This window comes from Rhinolophus hipposideros, assembly GCF_964194185.1.
Source record: "Rhinolophus hipposideros genome assembly, chromosome: 14".
Lineage (NCBI taxonomy): Eukaryota > Metazoa > Chordata > Mammalia > Chiroptera > Rhinolophidae > Rhinolophus > Rhinolophus hipposideros.
In genome coordinates this window covers 11534917-11550546 of record NC_138060.1, presented here as the reverse complement: position 1 = coordinate 11550546, position 15630 = coordinate 11534917, and the positions used below count along the sequence as shown (strand labels likewise).

The 15630-nt window shown below is 40.2% G+C and overlaps 1 protein-coding gene across 11 annotated transcripts in view; it reads right to left on the bottom strand.

Moving 5' to 3' along the window:
* Positions 1-15630, bottom strand: part of CADPS (calcium dependent secretion activator) — a 459417-nt gene that overhangs the window by 159541 nt on the left and 284246 nt on the right. For all 11 annotated transcript variants that reach the window (XM_081072041.1, XM_081072042.1, XM_081072040.1 and 8 more), the window contains exon 9: positions 4632-4698. In XM_081072041.1, the coding sequence (XP_080928167.1) occupies positions 4632-4698 (67 nt within the window). The remainder of the gene's footprint in view (positions 1-4631; positions 4699-15630) is intronic.

Here is a 15630-nt window from a genome sequence, read left to right as displayed (position 1 = left end):
GTATATTTTGGCGCTGGGAATATAAAGACATACAAAACCAGATATGGTTCCTGCCCTCATGTCTAATGGGAAGGCAGACATTAATCACATCATCTCAGAAATGTATAACTTTAATGGTGATAAGTGTTAAAAAGAGAGATGATCCTGGAAGAGCTTGGGGATTTGATTTAGTTGGGTGGTCAGGGAAGGTTGTCATGAGGAAACACTGACTGACTGAGTCAAGATGTGAGGATGGAGAAAATGTTTATGATGCGATGCACACAATTCCTGGGACCAAGGACCATTTTCATGTGACGTGGTTGTATATGAAGAATCACAGTTTAAATACCGGGCTCCTGACTGACACTAAGGCCATTTGGCAGCATAGAGGGAGAATGAGTTTGGAGTTCTACAGACCTGGATTTGATTCTCAGATCCATTACTTTCTAGGTTGTGATCCCGAGCAGTTAACTTTGCTGGGACTCAACTGCATTATCTTTCGATGGTGATGATAACAACTGTGGGACATTTCTTATGTTTGCATGCAGAGGGCTTATTTCCCGGTGGTGACTGAACACTGACTTTCCTTGGGGGATCGCTCTCTCCTCCACTTTCAGCCCACATAGTTTGTGTAGGGCTAATTATACCTCTAGCTGCAGGTGGGCTGTGTGGGACATGTGGCCCAGGCGTGGCCAATCATCAGCGCATCTCCTTGGTTAGAGTGATTGGTGCAGGGAAGGGCATGGGACCACTTTGGACAACCTTCGTCAGTATCACCTGGTGAGCTTGTAAAATGTACAGATTCTTGGGTCGCAGCCTTCTGGACGGCACCTTGGGGTCTGCATGTTAAATAGCAGCTGGTGCAGGTTGGTCCAGGTCCTCACTTGGGGAACACTGTCTTATCTTGTAGGAACACTTAAGTCTCTGGCACAGAAACACCCTGAAACTGCTTCATTTCTTTCACAGTTGGTGGGGCACACTCCAGCCACAACCATAATAATTTTAACCCCGATCCTTAAAAATGAGAATTGCTGTCTTGGTTCCACACCCCTCTGAGGATGTCCTTTGTCCTGGCTGCTGGGAAGTCCATTTATAATCTATCATTTTTTCCCCCCAAGGTAGTAGCACTAGAAGGAAATTTCACGTAGGGAGAATTTTAATATTTCTGTATTACAGACAAAATGTAGACTCTGTGTGGTGTGTGTCTGTATGTGTGTGTGTGTGTGTGTGTGTGAGAGAGAGAGAGAGAGAGAGAGAGAGAGAGAGAGAGAGAGAGAGAGAGAGAGAGAGAAGAATGGGGCAGGAGAGGAGATGATTTTGAGGAGACTCATGTTGGATGTGTCTTACTCCTAGGACTTTTGAACAAATGTCCCTGTATTAAATCTAATGGAATTCATAATTTTGTTGGAGAACACAGAGTTGTGTTGCAAATTCTCTACAAAAAACACTCCATGAGATCTGACATCTGAGTGGGAAGGAACCAATATTCAGTAAGTCACTTGGGTAGCTACGCTTCCTGCGTGGGGGTTTGCACACTGCCCCCCACAGAGCTCCCTCTGAGGCTGCTGAGGGGACTGGGGCAGGCTGAGTGGGCTCTGCGTCCTTCTTCAGCTCCCTCGTTCTTCCCTCAGGTTGACCAGAGTGCTTCTCCTGGTTTCACCTGCATTTTGAGTTTCTGTGGAAGGGTCTGGTGGCTAACAAGGAACATCTATGTTCTAGGTGCATGGCTTAAAACTTATTTTTTCCTTTTGCATTCAGTACATGTTGTATACACATGGCTTCCTTGATATTTGGGGCACATTTCTTCTTGTTTTTTTCCTGAAGAGTTTTCTCCCTAAAATATTTCCCAAAGTAAGAGGTCATGTAATTCCCTTAGAACTTCATTATTTCAAAGATTCTCAGAGAAAAGTCGTGTATCCAGTGGAGCAATAACTGGTTCACTCAGAGTGGGAGAGGAGACTCCATATCATGGTGAGAGGACTTGTCCCACTTCCTCTGGGAAGTTGTCACTCTCCAGGCCATATGATCTTTTCTTTCTCAGAACCACTCAAGGCCTTGCCGGGGCTCTTCTCCTCTCTTCCTTTTCCTTCTTTCTTCCACCAAACATTTCCTGAATGTCCGTACCATATCCTGAGCTAAAGGATGTACGTGTGTGGTGGGTGAAACCGGGAAGGACACCAAGACGAATCAAACAGAACTGGCCATGAAACAGCATTTAGTCTACTGGGGATGGCCAACGTATAGTCTCCTAAGTGATTCCAAGAGAGGCAGCTATGCCAAGTGAGAGTACTGAAGGGGAGAACCACCAATAATTCAGCACTGCTTCTTTCGATGTATTTTGTCTCTCCATCAACACTGTGCTCTCTTTGGAGTGGACATCAGCTGTTTTTGCCTGCCCCGCATCCATTTCTCCTTCTGGTAATGACATCCTGATTTTGTCTTGGACACAGCCCAGTGGGCCTGTTAATGAAAGTACCATGCACTGTCCCTGCTAAAAATTAGATGTGTTACCCAAGCTGGACCATCACAATTCTCTCTCTCTCAAATTTGGCCCTCAAGTAGAGACGTGAGGATTGAAAATGGTCAGAGGCCATTTTGTCTTATGACCACATCGATGACACTGGCCATGGTTTCCACCACTTTGATTTCTGGAAGTAGTCTGGGTTCTGTTTGTGATAAGGACTAGTCATTCAGCTTTTTCAACAATCCCCTACCTCAAGAGGTTTCCAATACATTCCTTTTCTTTTAAAAAAAATCTTAATTAGCTTGAGTCTATTTCTGCCGTTTTTATATAAAGAACTATATCAGATACTATTCTGGAAGTGTGAGACTGGGCCTCATAGTTCTTTTCTATGACCTATCAACATGCTTTACACAAAGTAGGTACTCAATAAATATTGGTCAGTTAATAGTCTGAGGAAATACATCTCAGGATAAAATGTCTTCCATTGCTTTGCCGTGTATTATTTTGGGGAGTTGGGCAAAATTCCAAAGTTTTCCTTTGGCTACTTTATTTTAAGGTTTTGTTGTACCCTGTAGCAATTGTGAAAGCAAAGATCACCTCTTGTTATCATCATGAATACCGATTATTACTATACTAAGGCTATTCGGAACAGCATTTAATAGTAGTTTGATTAATATAAAATGCACAAAAGCCTTTCTTCTTTGTGTATGTTTCAATGCCAAATAAAAAGAACTCTTGGCAAAACTGAAAAAACAAAAATTACTTCTTGTTCACAGCCAGAGAGATACATTTTGCCATAGAGGCCCAGACTTGAGTAAATCCGTAAAATGTCTCATCTTAGAAGCTCAGGTTGGTGAAACTTTCAAGGCCCATTTAGGCCTAAGAGGCAGTTGCTTCATAGTGAGGTTTCAGAATTGATAGTGATCAGAATACTAACCAGCACTTATAGCCAGCAAAGTAACCCAATAAACACTGTTAGTTACTAAATTACAAGTTGACTCACTTTGTGATGTCTTTCAGAGTACAGCATAAATTAACTTTTTGCAAATTGAATTACAGTTTACATGCTCTGGTGGAGCCTGCAAATTAAAAAGAGGCAATGGCAAATTCCTTTGTAAACTGAAAAATCCTAATGCAAAAAACAAACAAACCAAAACAAGAAAAAAAAGGGAAGGATTTTCAAGGATATATATTACTATCTCTGGACATTTTTTTTTCTTAAAGAAACACTCAAGAGCGCTAAGATACTATGTATATATTAGTAATGTATTGTTAATATCAATATCTGCATCTGTATCTTTATTCATAAATAACCTGTGCGGCATGGTTAATAATAGTCCCAATTGGGGAAGCCCAGAAGTCTATCAAACAGGAAAATTCTAGTCGCTAAGAAAGTAAATCTTAAAAATTCTCACCACAAGAAAAACAAAGGGGGGGGAGGTGGTGGAATTTACAGGTTTTAGAGCCAGAGCGATATGTACAAACATGGAAAAATGTCTACAATGATTTATTTTTTAAAGCAAGTTGCAGAACAACATGAAGAGTTTGATTTTCTTTGGTTAAAAAAAAGTCTACCTGGAGAGTGATGTTCCAGACTGTTAAGTATAGTTATAGGAGGTCAGTTAAGACTTCAGGAAATCCCAGGCATCAAGAGAATGGTGTGCTCTCCTATACGTAATTAAAACTCAAACACACTAATCAATAAAATAGATGTAAGAAGTTCCAGTAAACTCTGAATAGTCCCATAATGAGTATCTTAGTGCCTTTAGAAACAGCAGATTTTTCTAAAACAATGTTAATGTCCCAGTGCCCTAACCAGGCACATGCTTGCTCCCTCCCTGGGGTCCTCCATTACTGACAGGGAGCGGGGGGTTGGGGGGTCACTTCTACTTATGTAATTCTGTATTGTCAGAATGAAAAAGTAATGAGCACGCGCTATTTTTTTTTCAATTTTAAAGTGATATAAAAATAGGAAAAGGAGCAAAAGGGAGCCCTCTGGATACTGAAATGTTCTGGATCCCTCTGAACGGTGGTTAGGTGGATACGTCATATGTAAAAATTCATTGAGCTAAATGCTTGAGCTTTGTGTACTTCAGCTAAGTTTATATCAACGAAAAAACATTAATTAAATCCATCAAATCTTTAAAACTAATGGCTCTTAAGACTGACATTAGAGTTGAAGAGTTACCTGCACCAATACAAAAAACCTTTTCTTCCATCTCTTCCAGACATTCTTACCGATGGCCCATAAATACCTAAGGGAAAGGAGAAAGACAAATGTTGCATTAATGCTTGAACGAAGACACTGTTTAATACACTGTAGTGTGAAGGTTGGTACTCATAAACAAGGAAAGGCACACGGCTCAGAAACAGAAAGCAGATTTTGGAGCTGTGTGTTTGAGGATAAGAAACAGCAGGCAAGTTTCACTTCTACTTATAGAAGGAATTGTGGCCCAGCCTCAGATTGTGTTGGATTCTTTGACTGATTCCAGAAAACACTTTGGAAAATGTTACACTGTGACTTAATTTGTATATGTGCTAAAAGTTTTTTTTTAAGGTAGGGAAACTCCTGAAAGGTGGTGTACACGAAAGAAAACACAAGTGCTAAATCTCACAACTACCAACTCCTTTACCTCTTGTCAAGTCTTATTCAGGAAAACCTTCCCTCATTTTCTTTTGCTGTACTTCTGTCAAATGCAGGTATGTTACAGGGGAGAAGTTTCATGTTAACATAGAAAGTCCTTCCTACACTCCTTTCTTTTTCCCCAAATGCTCTTCTGTTGGTGAAAATTAATCTTTAAACAGAAAAATGTAATAATAAGGAAGGTTAACAACTACAGAGGCACAGGTCAGCGGTGTCTGGAGATTTGAAGATGAGTGTTAGGAATTCATTCATGAATTATCCCGTTGGCTTTGTGGATTGTTCCATGAATGGGCATTGATCAAGGAAGTGAGGCTGGTGGTTTTCAGGCTTTATCTGACCAAGTGAGGAGAGACTTGGTCATACTCAAATACATTCAAATACTCGCGTTCCCAAACTGGACTTATTTGCTATCAAAACCACTGGACAACTTCCAAATCCTCACTTCACCAAGAATCGGATAATTCTGCTTTAGAACATAAAGAAGAATACACCTACTTAGAATTTATACTGTTTGTCAAATGTCAGGGGCTCTTGGAGTGACTGGTAGCCAAAATCTACTCAGACTTTCAAGCCAGAAACCCAGAGGTCAGCCTGGGTCCTTCTGTTTCCCCATCCGTATTCCTCAATTGCCAAGTGCAGTTGATTTCCATCTCCTGCAGGGTTCTTCACTCTGCTCAGTGCCAGCCACATTTTTGCTTCCACGGACAACCCTAAGGGAACCTCTTAATGGGCTTCAGGGACACCAGAATGATTTTCATCCTTCTCCTGGTCGTGAGACACATTCTACCATCTACAAACACTATCTTGGCTTTCCCTGCTGAAACTCCTTCAGCGGGTCTCCCCTATTTACATGAAGGGCGCCCCACGCTTTGGCCATTCACACTCCACTTTCACGATTTATCCCATATCTGTCCACCTATTCTATGATTTTCTTGAAATTTTTCTCTAAATTGACTTACTTCACATTACTAAATTTATTTTGAAAGAAAATTTTATATTGTAGCCTATTATATATATAATACATCAGGTAATTATATTAATATTATTATATGTAGCGCACATTAAAATACATTAGTAACTACATAAGTAATACATGCGTGTCTGTATATCAGTAAACTACTATCTTGTGTACCACTAGTGGAATGAATACACTCAGGGAAACCTTAGCATATGGAGATGGAATGTGGCATCTTGACCTGGCCTAGAAACCTCTTCATTTCCCCTCCCTGCTTAACTCTCTAGACTCAGCTTCTGCACAATATCTATAATTACTGACCACACCATCAAGTTTCCCACCTCCATACCTATGTACATGTCATGCTGCTGGAATACTTTCTCCCTCAACTCCTGAAGTTAGAACTCATATTCCTTACCTTGATGTCATCACCTCCTGGGCTCCGTAGATAAATTCTGCTGCTAGCAATAATTTATTTGCTTTTCTATTTATTGTATCTATTCTGTGAGCTCCTCTACGAAAGGAACCTTCTTTCTAAACTCCTAGCACAGTTCCTATACAGTTGGCCTTGAGCAGCATGGGTTTGAACTGCACACGTCCACTTATATACAGATTTTAACGGATAAATGCAGTCAGCCCTTGGTATCCGTGGGTTTCGCATCCACAAGATTCAACCAATAGTGGTTCAAAACAGTATTTTTGCATCCCCAACAGCAGCTTTCCAACCTTGGGTTCCTGTGGATTTCAACCCTGATTGAATCTGCAGATGTGAAGAGCCGACTGCAGAGTCAAAAGTCATACGTGGACTTGCGACTTCGTGGGTCTCAGTGCCCATAACTGCAGCATTGTTGAGGGGCTGTATACGGTAGGTGGCCAATAAATATTTGCTATATTTTAGTTGGTTTTAAATGCCATGTTCGTGGAAAACCAGAGTGATTTTTATAAAGATTTTTGATGAGATTCTAAAACATTGCGTAAAGACATGCAATACATTGCCAAGTTTGTCGTGTTTTCCTTCTAAACTATATCCCATCTATTTCTATCTCCTCTGCTATTACCCAGTCAAACCATAAAGTCCACCTGGCCCATGGCAACAGACTTCTAATTGGTGTCCCTACTTTCACTCTTGCCCCTATACTCCATTCATTACACAGCAGACAGAGTGATCTTTTAAATGGGTACATCTGATCATTAATACAGTCACTCCAAATAAGGCTGGAAAACTAGGGAAGGGTTTTAGTCAGGGGAGTGACAAACTTATATTTCTATTTAAGATGATCCCAGTGGCTGCTGGGTGATGAATGCATTATAGCTGGAAGGGGCAAGAAGGAAGGTAGGGAGACAGTGAGGAGATGGTTACAGTGGTGCAAACGAGAGAGAGAATGGAGGCGGAGGCTGTGGAAATGATTGGATGGCTGGTAAGCTCATCAGCCCCGAAGCCAACACGGTCAGCTATTTGTTACATGGATCGCTTAGCTGTCCTGGACAGTGCTCACAACCTTTTTGAAATAATATATTAACATATGCATGGCGGAAATGTAATAGAAATGTAATAAGAGTATAGTCTTCCAGTTCTGGTTCTGCAGGTTACCCTGAGCTGTTACGCAATCTGCTTACCCTCTTGGTGTTCTGGAAACAGGGCCGGAGCTGTTGTGGGGATTAAATGAGATGATGCCTGGGAAGTGTAAGCATGAGGTGTGGCCGGAGTAGATGTACAATAAATGTCAGCCTTATTATAAAACATCTCTGTTTACAGAGGAAAGCATATTACTCACTATTGTAGTAAATAATAGCTAAACACGTGAAAGGAAATCTTCCTGGACATATGTACACAGATGAAATAAAAGATCGAATAAAGAAAGTGTGTGAAAAGGTTTGTATTTTTAGTAACGGCTGGCAAGGTTGTAACAGTCTCATACTTTCCTGGAATTATATCTGGCAGCTCCTATCCATTTTCTCTTTCTCCTTAACTTGATTCCACATAGAGAGATTTGAAGCCATGAACAGAGCTATATTTAAAGTGTTTATAGTTTTAATGGATGATACTGGAGGTAGGAAAAGGCCCTTAGAATGCAATTCATATTGAATCATTAACTTTCCCTTCATACCGTGTTTCCCCGAAAATAAGACCTAGCAGGATGGACAATCAGCTCTAATGCGTCTTTTGCAGCAAAAATTAACATAAGACCCAGTCTTATTTTAATATAAGACCAGATATAATATCACATAATATAATATAATGTAATATAATGTAATATAATATAATATAATGTAATATAATGTAATATAATAGATAATGATATAATACTGGGTGTTATATTAATTTATGCTCCAAAAGATGCATTAGAGCTGATTGTCTGGCTAGGTCTCATTTTCGGGGAAACATGGTATCTACCACTTCATGTAGTTTCACTAGACTTCTGCGCTATGCCAAGCAGTTTACATGAATTTATTATACCCACCTGGAGGGATTAAGAGCTTGAACCTGGAGCCATCCTGCCTTTGTTTGTATGTGACCTTGGACAAGTTACTAGACTTATCTCTACCTTAGTTTTCTCATCTGTACAATGGAGATAATAATAATAATAATAATAATAATAATAATAAAAATAAAGGTACCTACTTTCACAGGTTGTTGTGAGGATTAAAGTAGTCAATGAAATGTAAAGTGCTTAGAACAATATCTGTCACAAAGTAAATATTATTATCAGGTATGTCATTATGCTATTATCCCTATTTTTCATGAGAAAACTAAAGTTCAGAAAGTTCAAGTAACTTTCCGAGGGTTGTCCAGTTGGTGACTAACATAGCCAGAATTTAAACTCAGAACAACCAGGTTCTAGAACAGTCTTTTCACTATGCTATTCTTTCCACTCTAGATGACAAACTGGTTTCTTTACTGAAATAAGAACGTGAATTGCTATTCTCACAGAACAGAGAAGATTTCTGGTGAAAGGCTTTGAATGGGGACACTGAGTGGGACCAGAGAAAAATTCACAATCCTCCTTTGGAAAGTATCCACTGGTTAGCATGAAGGAGAGGCTTTCCTTTTGAGGTTTGCCTCAGAATTTATTGCTAATTGGCACATACCAGAAGGTGTCAAAACCGAGAAAAACTGAGGGCTGCCATGGACTGTTTCTGTCTAGTCAGCTCCGGCTATGTATTTCATCAGATCGAAACATGCTCATTAAACAGAATGCAAAATACCTGGAGCAGATGGAAGTTCTGTTATTGCAGATGTACAGGTGGCTTTCCACCTCTATCTCCACACACTACAGACAGATCTATCTGTGTAAACATTACTGGCCCTCTACTGTCTCTTTAGACCATCCAGATATGTGGGAATCTGGGTTTACGAATAGATAAATCAGCATTTTAGTGTAGTGAGCAGAAGTTTAGCCTAGTGGTTATATCTCAGACTCAGGCGGAAACACCTAGGTGAGAATTCTGGCCCTGCTATTGACTTTGGCTTAGCTGCCCTGTGCCTCAGTTTCCTTAGCTGTAAAATGGGGAGAACATAGGATTTACTCCATTCAGTTGTTATAAGGATTGATGGAGATGATGCAGGTCAAGTGTTTAGCATAGTAACTGGCATATAGTAAGTTCTCGATAATGTTAGGCATTATTGTTGTTCGTTGTTATTCTTATTACTATTACTACAATTTGGTCCTAGTGTAAAGAGTATATGACTACCAACTTGGCAAAGGATTCATCTTTGGATTCTTTATTTCAATTTACTTCAAGCTTTTGGGCACACATCTCTTGGGAAATACAGTGAGGTATATGTGTCTGGGTTTGGATCTCAAGGTCATATTTTACATCACGATTCTAATGTATCCTTTCTTGTAGCATTTTTGTAAGACCCATGCCAGTGGGTCACTGACATTCCTGTCATTTGCTAGGGGCATTTCAGTTATACGAGAGTCCAGAATGAATTACAAAGGACTAAAAAGAGATGAGGAAGATGCACTTGGGTTCAACTGAAGTCCCAGGAATCCCAATCAAAGGCGAGGGGAATCCCTGGCCTCAGGTCCCTGTGCCCTAGAACTACATGGCAGGGCAGGACTCAAGGTGTCATTTGTCTATGAAAAAGGGACGGTTCTACTTCACGAAGTATTTGTGAAAATAAACGAAGTAGTATCTCAGCTCCGTTCATTAAGTATCTTCTGTGCTTAGCACTAAGTGTGCCCGTGATGGGTGCTCAATAGCTATTCCTGGGGGAAATTATTTATCATGTATCTTCTCTTAGGATGCCTGGGGATGAGCATCCATTGCAGGGAGAAGAGTGTGTGATTCCATCAAGACCTTTGCCAGAGTCACTTGCCCCTGAGCACCTTCCAAAGGGGAAATCATGGCTGGGAGGGCCATGGATTCCAGGGAGGCTGAGGTTTCCTGTTGGGGACTGTGAAGGCAGAAATGACTGAAGAGCTTAGAAGAGCCACGGAGTTGGTGCTGCTCTAGTTGAGGTGGAGGATGGCATTTGTTCTCTCTGTGTCCATGTGCCACCATGGTGTCTAGCCCACCACACGTGGTAAGCGGGCAGATCTTTGTTTTTTTCCAAATGCTTCATGAGAATTTCTTTTAAGAATAGCAGTCACAGTAAGACAAAAGCCATGGTTCCTAATGGGAGGTTTCCCCCCTCCCTGGGGATTGAAAGAGAACAAGGGAGCTGCTTAGGCTCCAGGTGCCTCAATCTTCTTGCAGCAGCCCAGCAGGGGCCATGGGCCAAGGAAAAGTGCAAGGCAGGGATGAAAGCAAACATCAATGATGACAACCATTACTGACTTTTCTGTAGTTACAGCTCTTACCATGGATCAGACCCTATTCCAAATGCTTTACATTTATCAACTCATTTAATCCTCACAACAACGCTATGAGGCAAACTCTGTCATTAACTTCACTTTGTGCTATGCAAAATGAGGTCCAGAGAGGTGAAACAACTTGCTTCTAGTTAGTAAATGGTAGCGCCAGGGATTACATTCTAGGCAATTCACCTAATTGGCATTTATATATAATAATACAATAAAAAAGGTAAATGGAATCATAAAAATATTCAATTAATTCTAAAGAAGTATGTAAAAGAGGAAAAAGGAAACAATGATCAGATGAAACAAACAGAAAACAAATAGCAAGATGACACAGAGCAATTTAATTTAAACCTAGTCATGTCAATAATCACATTAAATATAAGTAGGCTACATGAATATTACAAGTAAAAGGCAGACATCTTCAGGTTGGATTTAAAAAGCTAGACCCAACTCAACGCTGACTATAAGAAATGCACTTGAACTCTAAAGACATAATAGGTGAAAAATAATAGAAAAGGATTTAAGATCTCCATTACCTTTTAAAAAATCTGGAGTGGTTATATTTACTAAATTTTAGGGCCAAGAATATTACCAGGGGTAAAAAAGATCATTACATGATGATAATGGCTCAATTCTATAAGAAGACTTAATAATCTTAGATGTTTATGTATCTAATAACAGCAAACAGAATTTCAAAATATGTGAAGCAAAAATGGACAGAAGACTATAAAGAGAAACAAACAGATCTAGAGTTATAGTAAGAGCTTTTAATATCTATCAACAATTGATAGAAAATCAGTAAGGATTTAAAAGATTTTATCAACCAATTAGATCTAATTGACATTTATAGAAAATACGCCAATAAGGGAGATAAAAGGAATCCTAAAACTATTTTCGAGTAACTAGTCCAGTCTGAGGAGTCTAATTTGAGAGTCACCACTAATGTGAATGGTGTCTTGGAGACTTAGGGGGAGGAGAGAGGAGTGTGATGGTTTTAAAGAACAAGAAGTCTAGAGCAGTGGTACAGCTAAGAAAGGGGAAGAGGAAAGGGAATTTTAAGAAGCTTGGTGAGACTTGCTTCTTAGATTTGTTAAAACAAAAAAATCAGAATTGCTGTGAATTACTCCTGGTTGGTGGACTGTGGTTCATTGAATTTCAGTTTCAATTGCACAGTTAAGGTTGAACTGAAACAATTCTAGATCTGGCTCTAAGGCTTACTCTGACTTGGGCACATCTTTTCACCACTCTGAGCCTCAGTTTCCTTATTTGTAAAGTTGGGAGTCATTCATTCATTTACTCATTTATGCAGCAAATAATTTATTGGACTTTCACTATGTGTCAGGCCCTATAGTGGCCAGCGGAACAAAGGAGACAAATGTCCTGGCTGACAAGGAACTTACAGTGTAATGGGAAACACAGACAACAACCTAATAAACAAAGAAATGTATGACATGTGAGGTGATGATGACTGCTTTGGTAAACATAGAGTAGAGTAAGAAGGAGAGGGGGGACAGAGCTGGGCCAGGAAAAGCATTTTGATAAGGAGCAGAGACATGCAGAAATCAAGGTGAGCCATGTGGATATCTGGGTGGGTGAGAAGGAGCATTCAAGGCAGAGGAAACAGTAGGGACAAGGGCCCTGAGTTGGGCGTGCACTCAGAGTTCTGGGAAGAGCAAGGGAGCAATGTGTCTGGAGCAGTGATCAAGGTCAGATAGCGAGCGAAGTCCTCATCAGATAGGGTCTTGTAGCCATGGCAACAACAATGACTTTTACTCTGAATGAGATGGGGAATCATTGGATGTTTCCTAGCATTTGAGTGGCAGGATCTGACTTGTATTTTACAAAAGAATTACTCTGGCTTTGGGGTGGAAAATAGACTGCAGGGAGGCAAGGCTAGCAAGGGGACTGCTTATGAGGCAAGTGCAACAAGTGAAGGGGAGAACTAATGGAGGCTTGGATTCGAATGGTGATGTGGAAGTGGTGATGAGAGGTTGGAATCAGGATTTATCTTGAAGGTACAGTGAAGAGAATTTGATGATGGATGAGATGAAGGGTGAGAGAGCAACTGGGGGAAAGGAGAGGGTATTTATTAAGATAAGAGGATAATAATACCTAATCCTTATGAGGCTGTTTTAGGGATAAAATGAGATAATGTATATGAATGCACTTCCTGAACTTAAAACATCATTTGGATGGAAAAGATGAAAAATTAGAGACACCTAGGAGTTGCTAATTCTCAAATATGTCAAATACTCATGTCTTAAAGCCAAAAAGCAGTATTGATTTTCTTATTGATATTTTTCTAATCAGTAAAGAAAGTTATTTTGAATGGCTCAGTGGCTTATTTAAGGAACCATAGTCCACCAAAGGAATAATTCTGAGTTTCCTTTTATGTTTTAATAAACATTAAAGTGGATACAATTTATAACCTCAGCCATGCTTCTGAAAAATTCCTTTCTCTCTCCAATACTCTAAGCTGTGACGCTGCTCTGGTATCTCTATCCCCCTTCCCCACACAATGGGCTCAATAAAGCTATTTTAAGTTTAAATTTAAAAAATGTCGTCCATAAACATTTCTATTTTCCCTGAATCATCTCGGTGTAACTAAGGCTGCCCCCCCACCCCCACCCCTGATGTAGGTCACACTGGGTCTGAGGGTGTTATATCAAAACATCCATTTCTCAGTCTTCAGAACTATTCTAGGACATCCAGGTATATCGCCTGGCAGGAGTAATTTTTAAATGGTAGCCTAGTGATATGAAATAGCTATGGAACTTGTCAGAAGGGAGCTACATATTTCTTCTGTCATCTGTAGGGTCAAGGTAATCTAAAACATGTCAATAATTTTACAAATAAATCAACAAAAAAACTTACTGAATCCTGATTACCGTGTTTCCCCGAATAGAACACCGAGTCTTATATTAAGGTTTGCTCCAAAAGATGCATCAGGCTTATGTTCAGGGGATGTCCTCCTGAAAAATCATGCTAGGGCTTATTTTCCAGTTAGATCTTATTTTCGGGGGAAACACGGTAGTTAGTTCAATTTCCAACAGAGTAAATTAAGAGAATGTGGGAATTTGTCCAATGGGAAAAATAATGCCCACGTCAAGTTGTTTGTGTGGGGATTCAATGAGAATAATTGTAAAACTGGTTTAGTGCTTCCAAGGACCCTAGAAATGTGGGTTGAGCTACTGATCATCTTAAGAAAGTTTTTTAAAAAGCAGTTTTGAGAATAGATACATTCATTCATATTTTTGTTCTCTCTCTTTGGTCTTCCCTACGTTTTTCACTTCTCTCTGTCTCCTTCTGTCCTATCCTTATGGTCTGGTTCCTTTGGCAAATATCTACGAGGATTCATGAGCCAGTGTTTTGCTAAAGATGCAGAATCTTTTCCTTTGTGCTATAGGAACCTAACTGAATTTTCCAACCCTTTGTCTTGCAGCCAGAATGTTTACATGGAAGGGGAGGCGATATGTGGGAGATTCCCATTTGACAATTTTGGAATACACTCCCGCAGCATGATAAGAAGGAGGAAAAGCTGACCTTAGAAACATGTTGTAAACATTTTCATGAGACGCTAATTTAATTGAGAAGCTGGCTGCTCTTCATCGTGGACAGCTGAAAAAGGAATGAGTGTGTCGCAAGGAACTGGCTCACCCCCACACCTTTCGCATGGCCCAAGCAGAAGAGATTTGCCATAATCCCACCTCAGCCTCTGCAAATAGTTTCGCCTCTAGACAATGTCATGCAAATTTTCCAAATCCAAGCCAGAACTCAGGTTCAGTACTGGGTCCCCATACCTGCCAGATCATTCTTTCTTAGGGAGTCCCCTCTCCCTGACCCCTTCCAGTGCCCTGACTGGAAGGTATCTATCTTTTTCCAGAACCTTTAGTTCTCTTTGCTCCCTAAAACTCCTAGGCACAAAAGCTGGGGCGCTGTTCTTTACTCTCGGATGGCATGCTGCTATGATCTGCTCATCTGCTGGGATTTGTACTTCCTGTCCTCATCCCTCCCTCCTGGGTCTTGTTTAAATCTGTCTGAATCAGCGGTGAGGCCATGGTGTTGGTTTTCTGACATCGGAGATAAACTGTGATAACCAATCTCAATTTTCCTGTCAGTTTTACCACTTTACGCCCTCTTGTAAACACATAAACCCCAAGGGAAATTAATGAGACATTTCTACTGACCACAGGGACTAAACCGAATGATAGTTGGTTGAAAAATGGTACTTGCAGAATCCTTGAAAAACAATCCATTCCCTTCTGTTGGTTCAACATCCCCCTATTCAGAGTTATATTGTACAACTCCTCCCTCCCTAAGTGATCACATTTTCTGAGACAGTGGTGTCCAAGCAATTTTGTTTAACAGGCCGCCACTCAGCATATACCCAGTTGTCAATAAACATTTTCTGTACAAATCATTGGTTTGATCTGTACAATAAAACTATATTTGACCTATTCTTTTCATCGTAACTTGAAATTACTTAATTGGTCTTTCCTCTCACATCTTAAGAAAGTAAAGTTGATCATCCAGTTTCTATTTTTTTTGGTCTTTATTTAAATTCTCCAGTACAAACTAAAACTGATTCAATGTGAATTGTTTGTTTGAAGGTTACCTATGGCAACTGCTCACACCTCCTGCATGTGGTTGTTAATGAAGGTGCAAGTGAGTGATTTCTAGTCAGAAAGACCTGGATACCTTTGAGAAGGTAGTGAAGTCAACAAAACCTCCTAAACCACAATCACCCAGCACATTCTGGGAAGCTTTTGAATTGTACTGG